Raw genomic sequence first — 20,321 nt, 5'->3', positions numbered from 1 at the left:
GGTGATACTTCTGCGTCGGGAGCAGTGACTGATGCTAGAGACGGTTTTAACTGCCTCGTCTCCCAGGACCACGAGAGAGAGCCGGCTCTTCTCCTGAGGCCGCTTCCCTCGGGAGCTGGCCTCCTCCCAGCGTGGCTTCCGCGTCACACAGTCCACATCAGCGTGTGCACGAGCGGCCTCCGGTCCCAGTCCTCGCCTCCTCTCCCACAGCCACCGACCAGGTCACACCTCCCCGAGGTCCACAAACTCATCTTCTCGCCGGGCCAGATCGTCCTCGTCTCCCAGGGCTTTCCAGCCGCTGGTGGGCAGCACGGGCTTGGAGGGGTGCCGCTGCAGCAGGGCGAAGGGGAACAGGGAGGACAGGCGCGCCGAGCTCCGCGGCGCGGCCGGCGCCTCCGCCTGCAGGGCCCTCTGGTGGAGGTGTCTCTCGCTGACTTTCTCTTGTAAGCTCCGCACCTCCTCCATCATCCCCAAGAGTCGGCTGGTCATGGCCACCGCGCCCCCCGCCCAGGATCTGGGCTTCCGGAATCCAGCGCAAGTAGCGCTGGGCCCAGACCCTGATCTCGGGCCCCTCGATGTGCGGCAGCAGCAGGCCGTGGTAGTCGGCGGGCTTGCTGTGCCAGCTGTCATAGAACTCTCGAAAGCTGTCTTGCAGCTCATCCGAATAATTAATCAGTTTGCTAATTCTCTTGCCCAGAAGGTTTTTAATTAAATGATCTGTTTCTTCCCTGAAAAATCCTCTTTTGGGAGATGACTTAGACGGGGTGAGCGGCAGAGAAAGCTGTCGCTGGTGCTGTGGGAGAAAACACAAGTCAGTCTCTGGTCAGCCCGACCGCACGGGGGCCGCTGTTCCCGCCACAGAAAGGGCCATCCTGGGCTAGCGAGTCCCGAGCCCTCAACTGCCACGTGCGTGCCAATCCCCGGAAATGCTCTCAGAGGGCGGCTTCGTGGCTACTCCACGGAGCCAATGTGCGGGACACTGGCCCGTCGGAGCCGTGCCGAAGGCAGCTGTGACGCCGAGGGGAGCCGCCCCCGCCCCGCGGTCACAGGCCGCCACGGGCACTCGGCACCTGGGAAGGGCAGGTTCCCCCTACGCCGGGTGAAGCTCTGGGGAACAAACGCTTCCTCTGACCCCGAGAGGAAGCAGCGCCGACCACCTGAGGGCCCGCCCTCAATGGAGTAACTGTGGTCTCCGGGCGCCGGTGGGAGCTTAGGCTCAAGTCAGCCAGATGCTTCTGGACCAGCCGGGGGCCAAAGACGTGTGAGGACTGGCTGGCCAGATGCTCTTCCCGACAAGCTGCAGGAGGAAAGGTGAGCGCGTTCACCTGTTTTCCTCCCAGTCCTTCTCCCTGCCGCCCAGCAGGTGCTGCGGTGGGGGCTGAGACAGCGCTGGGAAGACGGGGCGTGTCTGACTGTACCAGTTAGTAACTCAGCTCTCTCGGGGACACGCTAGTGACATGGCATCGCCTGGCTCTGGCTCCCGGCCGGGACTTCTGCCCACAGACCCCACAAAGGGGAGGGCAGTCAGGCTAATCCCCAGTCCCTGCTCGTCCCGTCTTCCCCGCCCCCAAAGGCGGCAGCCTGGCTGCTCCGTGTGGGCGGTGGCTCCGTCCTCCAGAGGCCTGGGGCCAGGTGAGCCAGGCCAGGACTCACAGCAGGGCCAGCTGCCAACAACCTCAGCTGCTGCTGGGCCCTCTGGAGGGGCCTCCGGCCCAGGCCTCAGCCCAGGGTGGCTGTCCCCTCACCGCTACCCTCTTTCCTGCCAGTGAGCCCACAACTCCCTGAGCTCCGCACGGCGTGGCCAGAGATTAGCTCCTGCTTGTGTGCTGCGCCCCCTGGTGGCGACATGCACACTTCTGGTGATAGGGGAGTTAGGATCACAAACCTGCCCCAGGCCAGAGGGTAAGGGACCTCAGTGATGGCAAGGCCTGACCCTTATTTGGTTGGCTGGTTTGTTTGTTTATTTGTTTAGTATATTTTTATTGATTTCGGAGAGGAAGAGAGAGGGAGAGAGAGAGAGAAACAGCAGTGATGAGAGAATCACTGAGGGCTGCCTCCCGCACGCCCCCCACAGGGGATCCAGCCAGCGGTTCCCAGCTCTGCTGACAGTTCCAGCCCCAGCGTAACCTTCATCCCTCCACACACGCCCGGGGTGCGGGGCCGGGCCGGGCCGGGGCCTTACTTTGAGATGCGTTCCTTTCCGCGGGCCTTTGTCCAGCTTGGGCTTCTCCACGTACAGAGGGTTTTGGAGCAAGGTCTGGGCTCTGGGTTCGAACTGTACCGACCAGTCCCACACGGTGAGCAGGTGCAGAGGCGCGCTGGGCGCATCCCGGCCTTCCCCGCCCTGCCGAAAAGCACAGGTCAGGCCGCTCCGGGCAGGCGGGGCGGGGCGGGGGGGGGGGGGGCAGGGGGGCGCGGACCCAGGCGGCGGGCGCGGGAAGGCTCCTGCCGGGACCAGCACCCACGCGCCTCGCTTCCCAGGCTCCTGCTCTAGGCTGTGGGTGGGGGAGGGGAGAGGGCACGTGCCAGTCACTGTCCTGGCACTTCCACAACCACCTGTGAAGTCCATTATTTTTGCAATTTTACATTTGAGGAAACGGAGGCTCAGAAGACTAAGTGCCTGTCTGAGGTCACGAAGCTGGGGCGGCAGGGCTGTGCCCACTTCACCGTGGGATCTGGCAAAACCCTCCTGGAGGGCGGGCTGGAGGGAACCCCGGGCCGCAGAAGGCTGCCAGAGCTACACCCCGCGGCACGGCTCGGACACTAGGGAGGCCCAAGCCTCGCTGCCTGGCGCTGCCCGGTCTCCGTTCCCCACAGGGGCTCCCCACATCGCGCGAGTGGGAGACGGCTCGGTCTGGCCGTGTCACGAAGGACGGCGTTTACTTTGGTTCACTCCCAGCTGCAGCGTGTGCTCCCGCTCCGTCCTCCTGTGCGACGAGGCGAGCGACGGCTCCTCTCTGCGCCCCCTCGGGGACCACAGGGACAGCCCAGGTGCCGGGGTGCCACCAACTCCCAGCAGGCACTCCGCGCAGCTCGCACTGTCGTGTGAGTCCGCAGTCTCCTCGCGAGACAGATCCTCCCACGGCGCCTAGGAGGGACTCTTACCACATTCGTTTCCTTCTGATGAGGCGAGTTGAAGAGGAAGGTGCTGAAGATGGGGATGTACAGGCTGTCGGACAGGACCGTCAGGTACGTCTCCGTGAACTCGAACGCGGGGGGATGCTGGTGCACCAGCTGCCAGACACAGTCCAAGAAAAGCAGGAACACGGGGACCTACGTGAACACAAGACACGCGTTACTGAGCGGCACGAAGGGCCAGAGCCGGCCGGCCAAGCGCAGGGGCAGCCCTCCCGACGGCTGCGGAGTAACCGCTCTGAGCACCGTCTGCAGGCAACAGGGCTCCGTGCCACGCGAGCGGGAGGCGCTCAGCTCAGTCGCAGGCCCGACGGGCTCACCCCGCAGTGCGCCCTGTGGCAGGCGGAGCCGCCCTGTGCGGAGCCTCACGGCGCTCAGCGTTAGCGGAGGAGCGTCCGCAGTCGTTCTGAGGACGGAAACACTGACTGACCGAACCCTGACCAAGTGAAACGTTACTTCCCCTGGAAGAATCCCATTCTTCTCCTTAGTCTTAGCTTTTATTTAAAAAACTGTATTTAGTTATTTTGAATTTTGATAATCCTCCTTCTCCACCCCCACAATGAGAACCCAGAAGAGAGAGAACGGGAGAAGGTAGAGGCAGCAAAAAGAGTTTCTATTTTTCATAATTATATTTTTTTAACTGACGGCCTCCTTTATTAGCAACCGAGAGGCAAGCCCACTATTAGCAGATAGTAGTGTCCAAGGGTCTCGTCACCCACCCGTGCTCATTCTGAGCCACCTGTGCCGCAGGTGGGCAAGACAGGCCATCGACAGCCTCTCCCTCTCAGGGGCTGGCCCATGTCTCTCACAGCTCACGGGAGACGTGAGTGTGGAACCACTCAGCTCACGGGAGACGTGCGTGTGGAACCGCACAGCTCACGGGAGACGTGAGTGTGGAACCGCACAGCTCACGGGAGACGTGAGTGTGGACCCGCTCAGCTCACAGGAGACGTGAGTGTGGAACCACTCAGCTCACGGGAGACGTGAGTGTGGAACCACACAGCTCACGGGAGACGTGATTGTGGAACCGCACAGCTCACGGGAGACGTGAGTGTGGAACCACACAGCTCACGGGAGACGTGAGTGTGGAACCGCTCAGCTCACGGGAGACGTGAGTGTGGAACCACACAGCTCACGGGAGACGTGCGTGTGGACCCACTCAGCTCACGGGAGACGTGCGTGTGGAACCACTCAGCTCACGGGAGACGTGCGTGTGGACCCGCTCAGCTCACAGGAGACGTGAGTGTGGAACCACACAGCTCACGGGAGACGTGAGTGTGGACCCGCTCAGCTCACGGGAGACGTGAGTGTGGAACCACACAGCTCACGGGAGACGTGAGTGTGGAACCGCTCAGCTCACGGGAGACGTGAGTGTGGACCCGCTCAGCTCACAGGAGACGTACGTGTGGATCCGCTCAGCTCACGGGAGACGTGAGTGTGGAATCCAACATGTGAATCCAAGCCCAGCGCTGTGCCTTTTATATCACAAACAGACCACCCAGTTTTCCTTTAAAACTTGAATACGTCCACGTTGAGATGCTGAGAAACCATTATATTGCACTTTTATTTCACACCTCATTTTATGCTCCTGACCATTAACCAGATGCAGACTACCTGACCTTGCGTGCGCTCAGGACCTGGGTCAGAAAGCACGGGGCCTGCGCCCAGGGCTGCGTGAGCGGATCAGAATTCTCTGGGGCTTTTTCTCCACTGGGCACGGTGCCTGTCGGTCCTCTCTTCTCAGACACGAACACTCTTCCCCCAGTCTCAGCTCTCTTGCCCATCATATTATTTGAGTCCCATAAGCTTTCAAACTAATTTCCCAGAGAGGCAAACTCCACTCCAAGAATGAAGACAGTGATCTCCATTCGGCTCAGTGAGACCCAGCCCAGGCCTGAAAGGAAGGAACTCCGGGCCCAGTGAGAGGCCCGGCCCCGGGAACACGGTGCACGCAGACAGACATGCTTGTTATCTGGAGTGAGAAAAACCACGAGGCATGCTACTAGCATCTGGCAGCTCTGCAGGCGATTCAGTTCAAGAAAGGACCCATTTCCATTTTTCCTTCCGTAATCATTAATCATACCGCCACGGGCTGTCCCGCAGCAGCGAGACAAGGAGAACCAAACTCTAATGCTGACGCTCCCGCACTGCCCTGCACTGGAGCAATGCACAGGGCCAGGGGCAGAGGCCGGGGCCACTCACAGACACACCACCAGGGCCCTGGCAGCAGGTGGCGCTAGCGTCACCCTCTGCTTTACTCTGGACAGGTTTACATGCAAGGAAAATGGATCCTGTGTCACGTGTTTTCTACAGGAAGCTTACACCTGAGTATCCATCATTTTGCAAAAACCAACTTGGCAGGAATGATAGGAGTCTCTCTCACTGAGCCAACTTTTATTTAAGTCTTACACATCAGTATTCCTCCCACCATGAAATACCTATGCACCCTCAGTGTACACCCTTCAGCGCTCGCTAACATTAACACCTCTTTCCTCTGGGAAGGGCTTCAATGTTGTTTAAGCCTTCCGAGACACCACACGGCGAGCCACGCACAGCATTCCCGCTGAGCGGCCCAGTGCGCGTCCGCACACAGCACCCCGCCCTGACGGGAACGAGGGCCCCGCGGACACTCACCTCCTCCTTGTCGCTCTGCCGCAGGTGGTTGCAGCGATCCAGGAAGCAGTGGCCGCCCACGACCCACTCCTTCTGGACGAGGCTCTGGAAGCCGGCCCTGGTTCTGCAGTGCGGGTCCATCATCACTTGCACCAGGGAGGAGACGAGGCAGCAGAGGTCGGAAGCGTTCTCCTCTGGGAGCCAGGAAGGAGGGGGCAGTGTTAGCCTCCAGAGCACTCGCACTCGCGTGCAGGAGCAGGTCCCCAACACCCAGGCCCGCCATGGACAGCCCAGCTCTCATGCCTCAGAACAAGGGCAACAGCAAACAGCGACGTTCAGAGAGCCAGAGGGCGGCTTCGCCGGCCAGCAGGGCCCCGCACACACTGGCACTGAGCACGCTGTGCTCGCTGAAGGAGTGGACGCAGCACTGCAGACCCCGGAGCATGTGGGCACCCCGTGGCCGCCTGGGAGGCTGGATCACACACGCAATGGTGACCTGCTGGGCTCTGCAGACCAAGCTCACCACCCGGGGTGCGTGTCCACGTCCCCGTCACTGAACCCACTGCTCCCAGGAGCTGCTCTCGGACCCGCCCCAGAACTCCCTTCCGGCCCCAGCCCCTCCGGCCTCTGCTCGGAGGACGTGAGTTACCGGACTGCGCCCAGTGCCCACGCTCGTGTGTCTACGGGGTGGAGGGCCTGCGCTCCCTGCCTGGCCGGGATGGCTCCCCGTGGCCGAGTCCCCCGGCCCAGCCCTGAAGGGCGCTGCACAAAGCCCACTCCATGACAACTCCACGCAAACATGTGCTTACACTCACGGCCCACAGCCAATAGAAACACATCTGCATCTGTGCGTTTGTCTTGGAGTGCTTTAAAATATTGAAAGTCAGGGTCTAACACCCCAGGGTTTCCTCTCCATAAAGAGAAGAAGTGCAATTCCAGTTGCTGTTTTAAAATGTCCCACGAAGACGATGGCGCTGGCATTAGGGGTCAGAGACAGTAAGAAGGCACTGAGAGCAGGGAGAGCAGTCTGGCCTGGGACCTCCACCTCAGACCCGCCTTCACCCCACCTCCTTGCCGCCGTCAGGACTGCTCTGTCGCTGTTGGGTAGGTCTTTTTCAGGAACGTGCTCCCCCAGTGGCTGTAAGCTCCTCAAAGGCAGAAGCATGGAGCTCTGCACGTGGAAGGTGCTCAGTAAATGTATTAGAACCCAGGCCAGCGAGCCAGCGTCACACGGGGTGGAAGCCACAGGCAGACACTTCTCCCAACCGGCCCATAAACGCTAACGCTCAGCCGCCAGCAGCGTCAGAGAAACGGTAGGAGCTTGAGGGCAGGAAAGCATGAGGCGACCTACGCAATGTGAGATGTAGGCGCTGTGAGACCCCAGTGTTCTCAGCAGCAGACCGTGCGTGGCTCGGGCCTCACCAGTCCCAGCAAGACGCCGTGTGGCGGCTCACACCTGCTCTCACACACGTTGAATGCCTAGGCCTGTCCTACACACAGCAGGCTAACCCCTGAGGCACAGGAAATCATGCGCCACAAAGTTCCTGTGGCAACTGCACAAGGTTGTTGAACAGAAACATATAAAGACAATAATTAAACCTTCCCTGGGTCTCTTTTTATAAAAGGGATTACCCAAAGGTTGTAACTTTACCCAAGACGAGTTAATATAAAACAAAACCCCAAACATCAGAAAGCGAGCTCTGGGAAAGACCCGGAACGATTCCATGCTGGGCTGCGAACAGCTCTGCCAAGCTCCGGTGAAGGAGTTCATGTTTAGCTGACCACGGAAGCCGCGCCCAGGACCGCCAGGCCAGGCGGAGAGCGGGCAGATGCCCGCGCTGGTCGTTCCTTCCAGGCGCAAGGGCTGTGCCCACAGAACCGAGCCTCAAGGAAGGAAGGAACTGGAGGCCAGGCTCATACCTACGAGGAGGACGTTGGTGTTCTGTGCGTCCAGGCACTCTGTGACCTCGATCGCCTTCTTCAGGCAGCGTCTGCGTGAAGAGACGAGGAGAGAGGCATTCGTTCTGGGCTTGGTATCGAAACAGGAAGATTTAGAGACAGTCCACGCTGATCTTCAGTTTTCTGTCTTACTCACTTTTGCTAAAACCCTCCAAAAGAAACAGGTCCTGCAAGACACTCGTTTGCCTATTAGAAACGTAAACTTTTCGGAAGGGAATCTCAAGATGGATGTGAAAATACTCCAGGTGATTTCTAAACCAGAAATCCTCAGTGAGAACTCGGACAGAGGCTGCCGGAGGGTCCCGGTGAGACCTGCCAGGCACCCCCCACCCCCCCATGCTGCACACACGCCCACCCGCTTCATTCCAGGTCACTGCCCGGGGTCAGTGTGCGAACCGCTCCACCACGCCCAGAGGTCTGCGTGTCTCCAGATGCACCATTCCCTCCGCGACGGCGGCCGCTGCGGGCAGCTTTGCCTTTCCTCATCCCCAGGGCTTCCCGTAGGCCAGTGGTCGGCAAACTGCGGCTCGCGAGCCATATGGGGCTCTTTGGCCCCTTGAGTGTGGCTCTTCCACAAAATACCACGGCCTGGGCGAGTCTATTTTGAAGAAGTGGCATTAGAAGAAGTTTAAGTTTAAAAAATTGGGCTCTCAAAAGAAATTTCAGCCGTTGTACTGTTGATATTTGGCTCTGTTGACTGATGAGTTTGCCGACCACGGACGTAGGCGGTCCCCTGCCCAGCGGCACTGCCCCACCCCGCCCTTCATCGGCTGGCGGACACGCACCCTCCCCTGGCCACAGAAAGAGAGGCCTTGCTGACACGTGTCGCTGCCGGCAAGAACACACTCCAAGTCTGAGACATGCAGCCCGCGCTTCGGACCGGACCTGTTAGAGCGTGGGAAGGAGGCTCCGCCCACAATGCGTGGCCCGGCTGAGAGGACGGCGGCTCTTGCCCACGCTCAGCCCGGGATCAGAGCAAGGTGTGCAGTGCACCATCAGCACCCCTTCCCCGCCCCCCCCCCCAGGCCGGCACTGCCGCCGCCGCAGGATTCTGGCTGCCTCGCCCGTCGCTTCTCTCAAGGCCTAGTCCACAGTGGAGAGTCTGCCTCCTGGGGAGCAGGCAGCATGTCTGCACATTCTGATCCAATGTGCACAGATATAATGAATAACAAGTGTAAAACGTTTAACTGTGAAATATAAAACACGTCAACTACCTGTCAATTTGCTTTACGACAGTTAGAGAACTATCAAATCACGAGCAAAACAATGGCTTCAAATACCTGATTATGTCGAGCCAGCTGCTACTTTCCAGCAGAGAAAACCATTTGATATCCGTGTCCCAAAACTCAGCGCTGTTGTCTGGGGGAGAGTAGAGAAGTCAGGTGGCTCACTCACGCCGGCCACAGAGCCTACGCGGCTCCCACGCTGCTCGCGGCGCCCAGGCACCGGTCTCCGTGTCCCAACGGCGCCCCCAGGCTTCAGCTGGCACGGCCCTGAGCTGAGGCCCTGGAGCGTGTGGCAGTCACACCGGGCGCAGTGCCGAAGGAGAAGGTGCCGGCCATACCCAGAGCCACGCCCGCCCGGCGCGCAGGAAGGAGCACGGCTTGCTCTGGTGGACACGGCTGATGCCTGGGAGGTGTCCTCCCACTTCCCCTCACCTGCGACCGGGGAAGCACCACAGGCTGCTGCTCCTAGAAGCGGGTACATCTGGTGCCAGGAGGGCCCAAGGGGGAGACCCGGCCTCCACTGGAACCCTGAACACACCCATACGGTCACCTCGCACACCACTAGCCCTTGCCCAGCCCACCTGACTAGAGCCCCGCATTCCACAGGCGTCTGTCTACTGCTTCAAAGCTGCAAATGCAATCAAAGGCTGAGGCCCGGCAGGCCCCGGACGGGTAAGCTCTAGTGGACACGCGCAGTCCTGCATCGGCGAGGGCAAGGCCCCGGGACAAGGCAGCACCTCCCACCTGACCCGCCGGGGGTCTTTCCTCCGGGACAGACGCCTTTCCCAGCATGCCTCTCACCTATCAGAAACAGCTGTTTAAACTTCGAGTACGCAGTCTGGATGTCCGGCAGGGACAGGAAGTTGCTTGACAGGTCTTCAGTTTTGACCATTTCGTAGGGTGGCCTGTGGATGACCCTGTAAACTCTAGGTGTCAAAAGTAACGCGTGATCAGAAAGGCAGACATGGACTGAAGGGGCGGATGTGTCCCGGGCACTGACTCCGGCCGAGACCTGTGTGAGCGCTCTGCAGGTGCCCGCCCACGTGACCCTCACCTGCGAGCGAGGCAGGCACCCAGGCCCCAGTGCCAGGCAGTGCGCATGGAAATGAGGTGTGTGCGGGCAGCTTCCGGCCCGGGATTATGCCGTTTAGACACTGATCGAGCCATGGTTTGAACTAAGGCCACTTAACTCCCAAGTCTATGTCTTTTCTGCGTTGTTTTGTTTTTCAGCTTTATTGAGATATAACGTACACACAACACTGTCTGAGGAGTGCAGAACCTGACCTACAGCTACTATGAAATGACTACACGATAACGTCCATTATCTCAAAACGTTCTTTTTTCTTTCCATTTTGTTTTGTATTGGTTTCAGGTGTACAGCTTAGTGGTCAGACAATCATATACTCTACATAATGTTCCTCTTGATATTTCCAATATTCACCTGGAACCATATAGATGTACTGCAATATTATTGATTATATTCCCTCTGCTTTACCTATGTCAACGTGACTATTCTATAACTATCAATTTGTGCTTCTTAATCCATGTACTTTGGGTTTTAACTTTATTTTGAAAATTTCAAACAGTGACGTGCGGTGTGACCTCAACTGGACAGCTGTGAAGAGCAGACACCCCGCCACTGCCCCCTAGTGCTCAGCGTGCGTCATTAAGATGGCCACTGAGGTTGCACCCGGCAGCGCCACGCTCTCTGAGGTAAACAGATACGGAGACACTGCTGGGAACTGTCCCTTGCCTCTCGGAAAACAAGAACAGAGCTGAACAATCACAAAACGCTGAGCAGCACTCACCCGTCCAGGAAGCTCCTGTGGGTTTGCAGAATGCCATCGTCCTGTTCCTTGGGCAGCGCTGACATTTTCAAAAGGGCACATCCATTGTGGTAGGACCAGCACCATATCTGCAGAGGGAAGGGAAGGTTTTCTAAAATAATACTCCGACCAACAGGGAACAGGTAAGCTTAGCCTTTAAATTCAGTCAGGGAAAAATGTATAAGTTCAATACGAAATGGCTGGATATATCCAACTTTGCTAAGTTAAGGAAGAGCTACAACGAAAAAGACTGACTGGCTTAGAAAACAAGAAGGTCCAGGTGGACACGCGCAGACCTGCTTGTGGTCTGACACACACCTCCGACCGGGCCTTCGCGCTGGAAGCTAGAGGATGGCGACACCATCGCTGTGATTACTGCGGTGCGGCTCCTGCTGGAGCGAGCTGGCTGCCAGGACGGCACCTGAGTCAGCGCACTCAGTCCTCGCACTGGGGCAGGTAGGACTCTCCATGATCAGCTCAGTCCTGGCACTGGGGCAGGTAGGACTCTACATGATCAGCTCAGTCCTGGCACTGGGGCAGGTCTGATTATCATCCCCGTTAACAAGAAGAAACTGAGGCTTGCAGACCAACTAACTTCCCAAAGTCGCACGGACGGCCACAGCAGCCTGGCGGTGAGGGGTGTGCTCTGGCAGGAGGGGCAGCTGCTGTCAGCAGAGAAAGCTCGCACTAGAGAGAATGGCAAGTTGGCCATTTAACAGACATGGATACGAGACCTGCATGTGCAAGACACGGACTGAGGTTGCGAGAGGATGCACAGGGGGCTGAGACACTGGCTACCAGCACGGAGCTCACCCTCTAAAGCAGGGGTCCTCAAACTGTTTAAACGGGGGGCCAGTTCACTGTCCCTCAGACCGTTGGAGGGCCGGACTATAGTTTAAAAAAAACAACTATGAACAAATTCCTATGCACAGTGCACATATCTTATTTTGAAGTAAAAAAACAAAACGGCAAAAACACCCGGCGGGCCGGATAAATGTCCTCGGCGGGCCGCATGTGGCCCACGGGCCGTAGTTTGAGGACACCTGCTCTAAAGGGACAGGAGGGGGAGATCCAAGATGGCGGCGTAGGTAAACATCTGGGCTGCTGCCGTCCACAACAATTTCCAAAACTACAACTAAAAGACAGAACATCCATCACCCAGAACCACGGGAAAGCTGGCTGAGTGGAACCTCTACAACTAGACCGAAAGAGACAGGCGCAATCAGGGCACAAACGCTGAGAAACTGAGGTACAGGGGAGGGCGCGCGCGATACGGGCTGGCGGCGGAACCCAGCTGGCGGCGGCGTTGCTTTCTTCAATCCGAAGAGAGACAAGCCCCCAATCTCTCTGAAATCCAGTTTCTGGGGAGAGACTGGGCTGTCTGCCATCGGGTTGGAGAGTGAGGGTGGCTTGCTAGCAGAGCTGCGTGGAGGTACAATTGTTGGCTGCGCTGGGGCACGAGACGCAGGGACGCGGTTGGAGGCGGCTCACTGCCAGTCATCGCTGTATGCCACGGCCTAGCCTAGTGACGCCCTGAGACTCCACCCCGCACAATCTACAAACACACCCAAGCTCCTAGCATCGGTTTTTGCATATGAATGGCCTTCTCTATTGTAGTTTAAACTAGTAAACTTGCAACCTGGTGCAGACAGCTCCAAAGCCTCCAAGCTCCAAGCAGGGAGAAGAGGATGGCAGTTCTCGCTGTAGCTCCTGCAGGGTGGCCTCAGACAGTAGCTGAACTGCACCCCATTGGAGATCCAGAAGCCAGTGTACCTAGTGGTCAGTGTGAGACACCAGATTTCAACTCCTCACATCCATAAGTGACACATTCGGGAGGCGGACTCAGTGAGCACCAAAGCCCCAATGAAACAAGGCCTGCACCATAAGTGTGTCTCCAGCGCAACAGTGCTTCCATTATAGACACAGCGGGTCCTCACAGCCAATTGGCCTGGAGGTCAATTCCTCCCAGTGTACCAACAGCAATCAAGGCTTAACTACACCAAGACTTTGCACTCAGCCCACAAAGGGGTGTACCAAGAGCGACCACCTAGGGCAGTGATGGGCAACCTTTTGAGCTTGGTGTGTCAAACTTCGCCAAAAAACTGAGCATAACTCGGGTAGTGTGTCACTTTGAGGAAAAAACTAACTCCAAGACTCTAGTCGCAAATGTTTCATCCTCAGGAGCAGCAAATGTTTCATCCTCGGCATGCGGCCGCGTGTCATCAGAAATGGCTACACGTGTCAGTGCTGACACGCGTGTCATAGGTTCGCCATCACTGACCTAGGGTGATTGGGGAAGCTGAGCTACCAGCCCCTATAGGTCACTGACCACACAAAGCCACTTCATCAACACAGGGAGGCAACCAAAATGCGGAGACACTGAAGCATGTCACGAATAGGAGAGATGGAGGAAAGTAAACTACTGGATGACACAGTGTTCAGAACCACATTTATAAGGTTACTCAAGAATCCTCTAAAAACCGCTGAGAAACTTGAAGAGACCTCCGAGTAACTTAGTGAAACCTTCAAGGACCTTAATGAGAATGCCAAAAAAATGGAAAAGGACCAGTTAGAAATTAAGTATACACTGTCTGAAATAAAGAATATACAGAAACTCAACTGTAGATCACCGTACCCCAAGAGTCAAATCAAAGATCTGGAATATGAGGAAGCAAAAAACAACCCAACCAGAGAGGCAGAAAGAAAGAAGAATCCAAAAGTGTGAGGATAGCGTAAGGAGCCTCTGGGACAGCTTTAAGCATACCAACATCCGAATTTTTGGGGTGCCAGAAGAAGAGAGAGAGCAAGATACTGAAAACCTATTTAAAGAAATAATGACAGAAAACTTCCCCCACCTGGTGAAAGAAATAGACTTACAAGTCCAGGAAGCTCACAGAACCCCAAACAAGAGGAATCCAAAGAGGACCACACCAAGACACATCATAATTAAAATACCAAGGGCAAAAGACAAAGAGAGAATCTTGAAAGCAGCAAGAGAAAAACAGTTAGTTACCTACAAAGGAGTACCCATACGACTGTCAGCTGATTTCTCAATAGAAACTATGCAGGCCAGACGGGAGTGGCAAGAAATATTCAAAGTGATGAACAGCAAGAAACTACAACCAAGATTACTCTACCCAGCAAAGCTATCATTTAGAATTGAAGGTCAGACGAAGAGCTTCACAGACAAGAAAAAGCTAAAGGAGTTCATCACCACCAAACCAGGATTACATGAAATGCTGAAGGGTATTCTTTAAGAAGAGGAAGAAGAAGAAAAAGGTAAAGGTAAAAATTATGAACAACAAAAAGATATCAAATACCTACCTACCAACAAGTAATCTAAACATCAAGTGAATAAAAAATCTGAAGAACAGAATGGACTGGTGAATATAATAGAATCAGGGACATAGAAAGGGAGTGGACTGACAATTCTCAGGGGGTAGGGGGTCTGAGGGGTGCAGGAAGAGATTGGACAAAAATCTTACACCTATGGATGAAGACAGTGGTGGGGGGTAAGGGCATGGGGTGGGGTGGGGAATCAGGTGGAGGGGAGCTATGGGGGGGGGGGAAAAGAGGAACACCTGTAATAATCTGAACAATAAAGATTTATTATTAAAAAATAAATAAATAAAGGGACAGGAGTTTACCAACGTAAGGTAGGATGCGGTCACCCCAGGAGAGAACGCCAGGACCAACAAAGGGAGGGAGGGTAGAGAGGGGGAAGTCCTGTGAGCAACCAGGGACAGTCTCCTGTTGTTCTGGACACGCCGCCATTCTCCTTGGCTGGTTGGTCTGCTGTTTTGCAGGAGCAAAAGCAGATCAGCAGTGCTCGGGGCACTGATCTGCCAGGAGGGCCTGGGAGGGAGGCAGGCGAGGCCGGTTGGGGCCACTGAGTCCATGCATGGGCTTTGTGCCTGGTACACGGCCTGGCTCAGGGTTCGAAGTGGCTAAAGCCCAACCTCTGCTCTGCTGCCCGGCATCGGGCCCGGGCTCACAGGTAGGCCTGGAGGGTTCCAGCTGCCACTCCTCTGCGACACTCTAGGCATGCCTGGTGACGGGTTCTAAGGAACCGAGTGCTCTTCGTCCTTTTCCTCTCCGCTCCTGCAGCAGAAAGGCTGGCTCCCGGCGAGTCACCGTCACTCGTTTTCTGCTGGGGCACAACCACGCTCTAGCTCAGCTGAGGCGCTAAGACGCAATTCCCTGACTCTCCTCTACTCGAAACAGTAAATGAAAACAAGCATATTCCTGGACACAGCGACTTCTCAGGAATTTAGCAAAAAAGCACGCCCTCCCCCATTGTAATGTGTACTATTTCTGCCTGGGAAAGGGCTACAGGGTTCTTAGTGTGAATGACTTGTTAATCCTGTTTACCTAAAAAAAGGAAGGGGAAATTCTTATTTCATACATCTTACAGGGGCTCTCTTAACAGGGCCAAAACCAGAGTTTTAGGGGCCCAGTTGGAGGCCAGAAAGCAGGGTGAGGAAGGAAAGGAACTATTGAGGAGGTCAGAGGACCAAGACAGCACGGTGTTCCCAGAGCCACGGCAGGAATTGAAAAGGGAGACGTGCGCAGTGCCAACGCTGCCGAGAGGGCGTGGGGCGTGGGGCCCGGGGCGGGGCACGTGCCTTCCGGGGTGAGTGGCGGTGTGGGAGCAGGGAGGCAGCAGGGAGTGAGCTCAGACTCGCCCTCTGCTGGCAGCCGTGGAAGGAGAGTGGGACAGGAGCCTGGCTCTGCAGGAAGAGCCGCTGCGGTGGGGGGGGCCGGGAGGCCTCACTGAGAGCAGGCACCGCGGAAGGGTTACAGGGATGGGAAGACTGGGGCGCAGGTCCCAGCCGAGCCAGGGCAGGAGACCCAGAGCCCAGGCAGAGGCCTGGGTTCGAGATGAAGGAAAGGAGCACATAGAAGCAGGAGCAGGAGAGAAGGAAGCTGAGGGAGGTGCGGTGATTGCCGTCCAAGAGCCCGCTGAAGGAGGGCAGCGTCCCCGAGAGTCAGAGTTCAGAATGTGTCAGACACTCAGAGAATGAAACACGCTGACCGCAGCCCAGGCAAGAGTGTAGGCACCAGGAGGCGTTAATCGACAGACTAGACGGCTGAGCAGAACGAGGACCCATCCAAGGCAAGGCGAGTTCTCTGTATCCCATCGAGAGTGCTGTGCTGTTGGCTGTGAATGATCTATAGCCCACAGGAAAAAAAGGAAAGGAAATACTCTGGTTGGAGGCCAGACTCCAGAATGGCGGCAAGAGAATGACTGAAATACAAACCATGGAGGCCTCCCTGAGAGGAAGTGAAGGCAGGAAAGACGACGGGGAAGTCAGGGAGAAGCAGCGGAACGGGATGGTGGTGATGGTTATAGAGACTGTGAATGTACTAAGTGTCCCCATGGTACAGTTCTGTCATGTGTACTGAGCGCTGTGTCCCCCGATTCCATGTGTCAATTCCATCTGGGTCATGCTTTGCTGTCCATTCGTGCTCTCAGGACTGGCGACCTGTGTGGCACTGGCACTGCTGGCGAGTGAGGCTGCCGGGCCCGGCACCAGTGGAGGCCTGGCCCCAAAAGGCCCTGCCCCCTAAGCTCGTCACTGCCACGTGCTGGCAGAGAACACACTCGGTTTCCCCGGACAGCGTCCTTGATGAGGGACTGAAGTCATTAACATGAGATGGAATACGAGGCAAGCACCACAGTACAATGCCTGTCGCAAGGAAAAGTGCTTATGCGACTGAGCTGAGAACCCAGCGAGCTGCTTTTCCATGGAATTGAAAGAACGTCTGATTGGCAAACTAGGGGTGTTCAGACTTTGGTAACGGGCAGACAGCCGTTCTTTTAAAAATAAATAAATAAATAAAGGGAGTTTATCACTTCAGGGAAAATAACTGACAACTTGTCGCCAATGGCTAAAAATTGAACTTTCAAGTAAAAATTAAGATTCTGGAAAAACTAGTCTCTGCCTTTTTAGCTGGGCAGCTTCCAATAGTTAAAGATTTTGCTGATGAAATGGGGTGATATTAATGAGTGTGGTTTTTATAGTCTATAAGAAAATGTCACTATCTGGACAATCTATATTACCTAGTGAGCCAACATTTCCCAGATGAACAAGTTTCATTCAAAGTACAAGACAGACCAATGAGTTTTAATTTAGAGAATGAAAAGTTTGATTATGTTTTCATCAGATTCCTTATTGCAATTAACCTTTATGAAACTACCACTGATCATTCTTTGGTGTACCATCAAAGAACAATATTCTCAATTATGAGAAAAGGCTATTAACTACGCCTCCCTTTTCCAAATACAGATGTACTAGGCTGGATTTTCCTTCATGTCCTTCAACCACAGCCTCACATACACAGCAGACTAAATGAAAGGAGCATACGGAAGAACACGGCTGTCTTCTATTTTCTTTTCTTTTTCTAATATGTTTTTTTGGGTTTCAGACAGAGGAAGGGAGACGGATCTCCCTATTGGAGACCCAGCCGCAACCTGGGCATGTGCCCTGATTGGGAATCGAACCTTTACCTCCTGGTTCGTAGGTCGATGCTCCAATGCTGAGCCACGCTGGCCAGGCTTCTATTTTCAAAAATGTAAAACTGCTTTTTTAAATTTTGGACAATATCGCTATTTTTTCATAGAAATGTGTTATTTCCATTAGCAGATAATGAGTTTATTACTAACATAACAATGTTATTGAGATTTTTAAAAATTTTTTTATTGATTTCAGAGAGAAAGGGAAAGGGAGAGGGAGAGAGAGAAACATCGATAGGAGAGAGAAACATTAATCGGTTGCCTCCTGCATGCCCTCTACTGGGGATCGAGCCCGCAACCCGGGCATGTGCCCCTTGACTGGAATGGAATCCGGGACCCTTCAGTCTATCCAATGAGCCATACCAGCTAGGACACAATGTTTTAATGTTTCAGTTTTATATTTTTAAAAATATGTTACTGATTTTAGAAAGAGAGGAAAGGAGAGGGAAAGAGAGAGAAGCATCAATGTGAGAGAGAAACATCGATTGGTTGCCTCCCATATGCACATCCAACAGGATCAAAACTGCAACCTGGGTGTGTTCTTGACTGGAAATCAAACCAGCAACCTTTCGGTGCATGGGACGATGCTCAAACAACTGAGACACCCTGGCCTGGGCCAGTTTTAGTCTTTAATATGGCAAATATCAGTACATGCAACCACAGAAACCAAGACTTTTTTGAGATCCTCACTAATTTTTAAGAGTGTAAAAAGTCCCAAGACCAGGAAGTCTGAGAATTGCTGCTCTAAATTTAAGGTTGCAAATTGGTGGGACATGAACCAACTCGGGCCCAAAGACAAGTTTTTTAAACCTTCGAGTCAGACGCGTACATTTAGAAATCAGGAAAACGCACACAGAGATCCCTACCTGCGCTTTCTCCTGAGGAGTCAGAGCACTGGCAACACCAGGCCCTACTCCCCCGGCACAGCCCGGCTGGCACGAGCAGCACCCTGGCCCACGGTCAGGCCACACTCATGACGCCCGGCCTGCACGTGCCTCTGGGCAGGGCAGCCCAGCGTCCACACCCACCTCCCCCACAGGAGAGAGTGGCCTTTCTGGTGAGGCAGCCATGCACACAGCAGAGCACTTACTTGCACTTCTCATTCCTCACAAATTCCTGCAGGCCTGGCCACTCCCAACCGCCCATTAGAAACGAGAGTCACTGCCAGAGTCTGGCTTTCCTTGATCAGTGAGACTTTAAATATGGCTCCCATCCCAGTCGTTCTGCGAACACTCAGTAAGCTCTTCATGTTGTCTCTGGGGAAAAGACGCCCGCCCCGTCAAGATGAGTGGTGGGAGCCCAGGAGGATCTCAGGCTCAGCCTCAGGTTACTTAGGTGTCGCATCAGGCCGTCTTTCGTAGCGCTTCCTTTACAGCCCTAAGAGCTTTCGAGGGCGTCTGCTGAGCACGCCGTGCAGCTGGGAGGACTGCAGAACCCCGTCCCGGGAGCCTCAGGCCTAAGACACTGCCCTAGGGAGTCGCTAAGCTATTTCTGGATCACTCTTGGACTGAAGACAAACTCTTTGGTACTAAAGCCAAAGGCTTCAGGCGAACAATCTGCCAAGACGGACCGATGAGCAACCGCCGGCTGTCAGGGTTTCTGGATGCACTTACCGGGACGCCGTGGCCCTGGAAGCGCGACACGCTCTCTTCAGGAAGAGGGGCGGGGACGACGAAGTACGCCGGCAGCCTGGGGGAGAGACGGCGTCAGTGTTAGTGCTGAGTTAGTTCCCCACATCTGAAAGCTCCACTTCAATGAGCACAGGAGGCTAAGCTGAGGTAGGAAGTGGGACCTATTCCCTGTGAAGAATCAGCGCAGATGAACTCTCCAGTCAGATCCATCAGGAACCTAAGTTCAAAGCCGAGCTCTGCCCGAGTCTGTCACCGCAGGTCAATGACCCACCTTCTGGGCCCGAGTCTGTCACCGCAGGTCAATGACCTACCTTCTGGGCCTGAGTCTGTCACTGCAGGTCAATGACCCACCTTCTGGGCCTGAGTCTGTGTCACTGCAGGTCAATGACCCACCTTCTGGGCCTGAGTCTGTGTCACTGCAGGTCAATGACCCACCTTCTGGGCCTGAGTCTGTGTCACTGCAGGTCAATGACCCACCTTCTGGGCCTGAGTCTGTGTCACTGCAGGTCAATGACCCACCTTCTGGGCCCGAGTCTGTGTCACTGCAGGTCAATGACCCACCTTCTGGGCCTGAGTCTGTGTCACTGCAGGTCAATGACCCACCTTCTGGGCCCGAGTCTGTCACCGCAGGTCAATGACCTACCTTCTGGGCCTGAGTCTGTCACTGCAGGTCAATGACCCACCTTCTGGGCCTGAGTCTGTGTCACTGCAGGTCAATGACCCACCTTCTGGGCCTGAGTCTGTGTCACTGCAGGTCAATGACCCACCTTCTGGGCCTGAGTCTGTGTCACTGCAGGTCAATGACCCACCTTCTGGGCCTGAGTCTGTGTCACTGCAGGTCAATGACCCACCTTCTGGGCCCGAGTCTGTGTCACTGCAGGTCAATGACCCACCTTCTGGGCCTGAGTCTGTGTCACTGCAGGTCAATGACCCACCTTCTGGGCCCGAGTCTGTGTCACTGCAGGTCAATGACCCACCTTCTGGGCCCGAGTCTGTCACTGCAGGTCAATGACCCACCTCTGGGCCAGTTCTCACCCACAGAATGAGGGACTGGAATTTGTGATCTCTACAAGTGCACAAATGCCGAAATTGGGAGTGATCTTTGTCATCACATTCTGACAATATAGGCAATTATGTTGCTTTCAGTCAGATTAATATGAAACCAGCAATTACGATGACTACTGCCCATTTTACCAAGGGCTCTCACAACACCTAAGTGCTCTCCCTATGCCAGGCTCTCTTCTAATTACCGAACATGAATTATTTATTTCATCTTCCCAATAGCACGATGAGGCATGTACTATGGTTATTTCCATTTGGCAGATAAAGAAACTGAGACAGCACGGCTAGGGCCTTCCCAGGCTACACAGAAGTGAGCATCAGCGGAGCTAGGACCTGACCCCAGCACCATGAC

At 55.2% G+C, this 20,321-nt stretch overlaps 1 protein-coding gene across 1 annotated transcript in view; it reads right to left on the bottom strand.

The window, feature by feature from the left end:
- Positions 1-211: 211 nt before the first annotated feature.
- The window catches only part of MTMR12 (myotubularin related protein 12), a 50,052-nt gene continuing 29,942 nt past the window's right edge, over positions 212-20,321 (bottom strand). Inside the window, 10 exon segments of the mRNA XM_079793595.1 lie at positions 212-495; positions 497-793; positions 2,183-2,344; positions 3,106-3,273; positions 5,770-5,942; positions 7,669-7,739; positions 8,988-9,066; positions 9,735-9,859; positions 10,742-10,848; positions 18,890-18,965. Coding sequence (XP_079649721.1) covers positions 223-495; positions 497-793; positions 2,183-2,344; positions 3,106-3,273; positions 5,770-5,942; positions 7,669-7,739; positions 8,988-9,066; positions 9,735-9,859; positions 10,742-10,848; positions 18,890-18,965 — 1,531 coding nt within the window. The 3' untranslated portion in view covers positions 212-222.

Source organism: Cnephaeus nilssonii, assembly GCF_951640355.1.
Source record: "Cnephaeus nilssonii genome assembly, chromosome: 2".
Taxonomy (NCBI): domain Eukaryota; kingdom Metazoa; phylum Chordata; class Mammalia; order Chiroptera; family Vespertilionidae; genus Cnephaeus; species Cnephaeus nilssonii.
The sequence above is the reverse complement of the archived record's forward strand: the minus strand, read 5'-3'. Positions and strand labels throughout refer to the sequence as shown.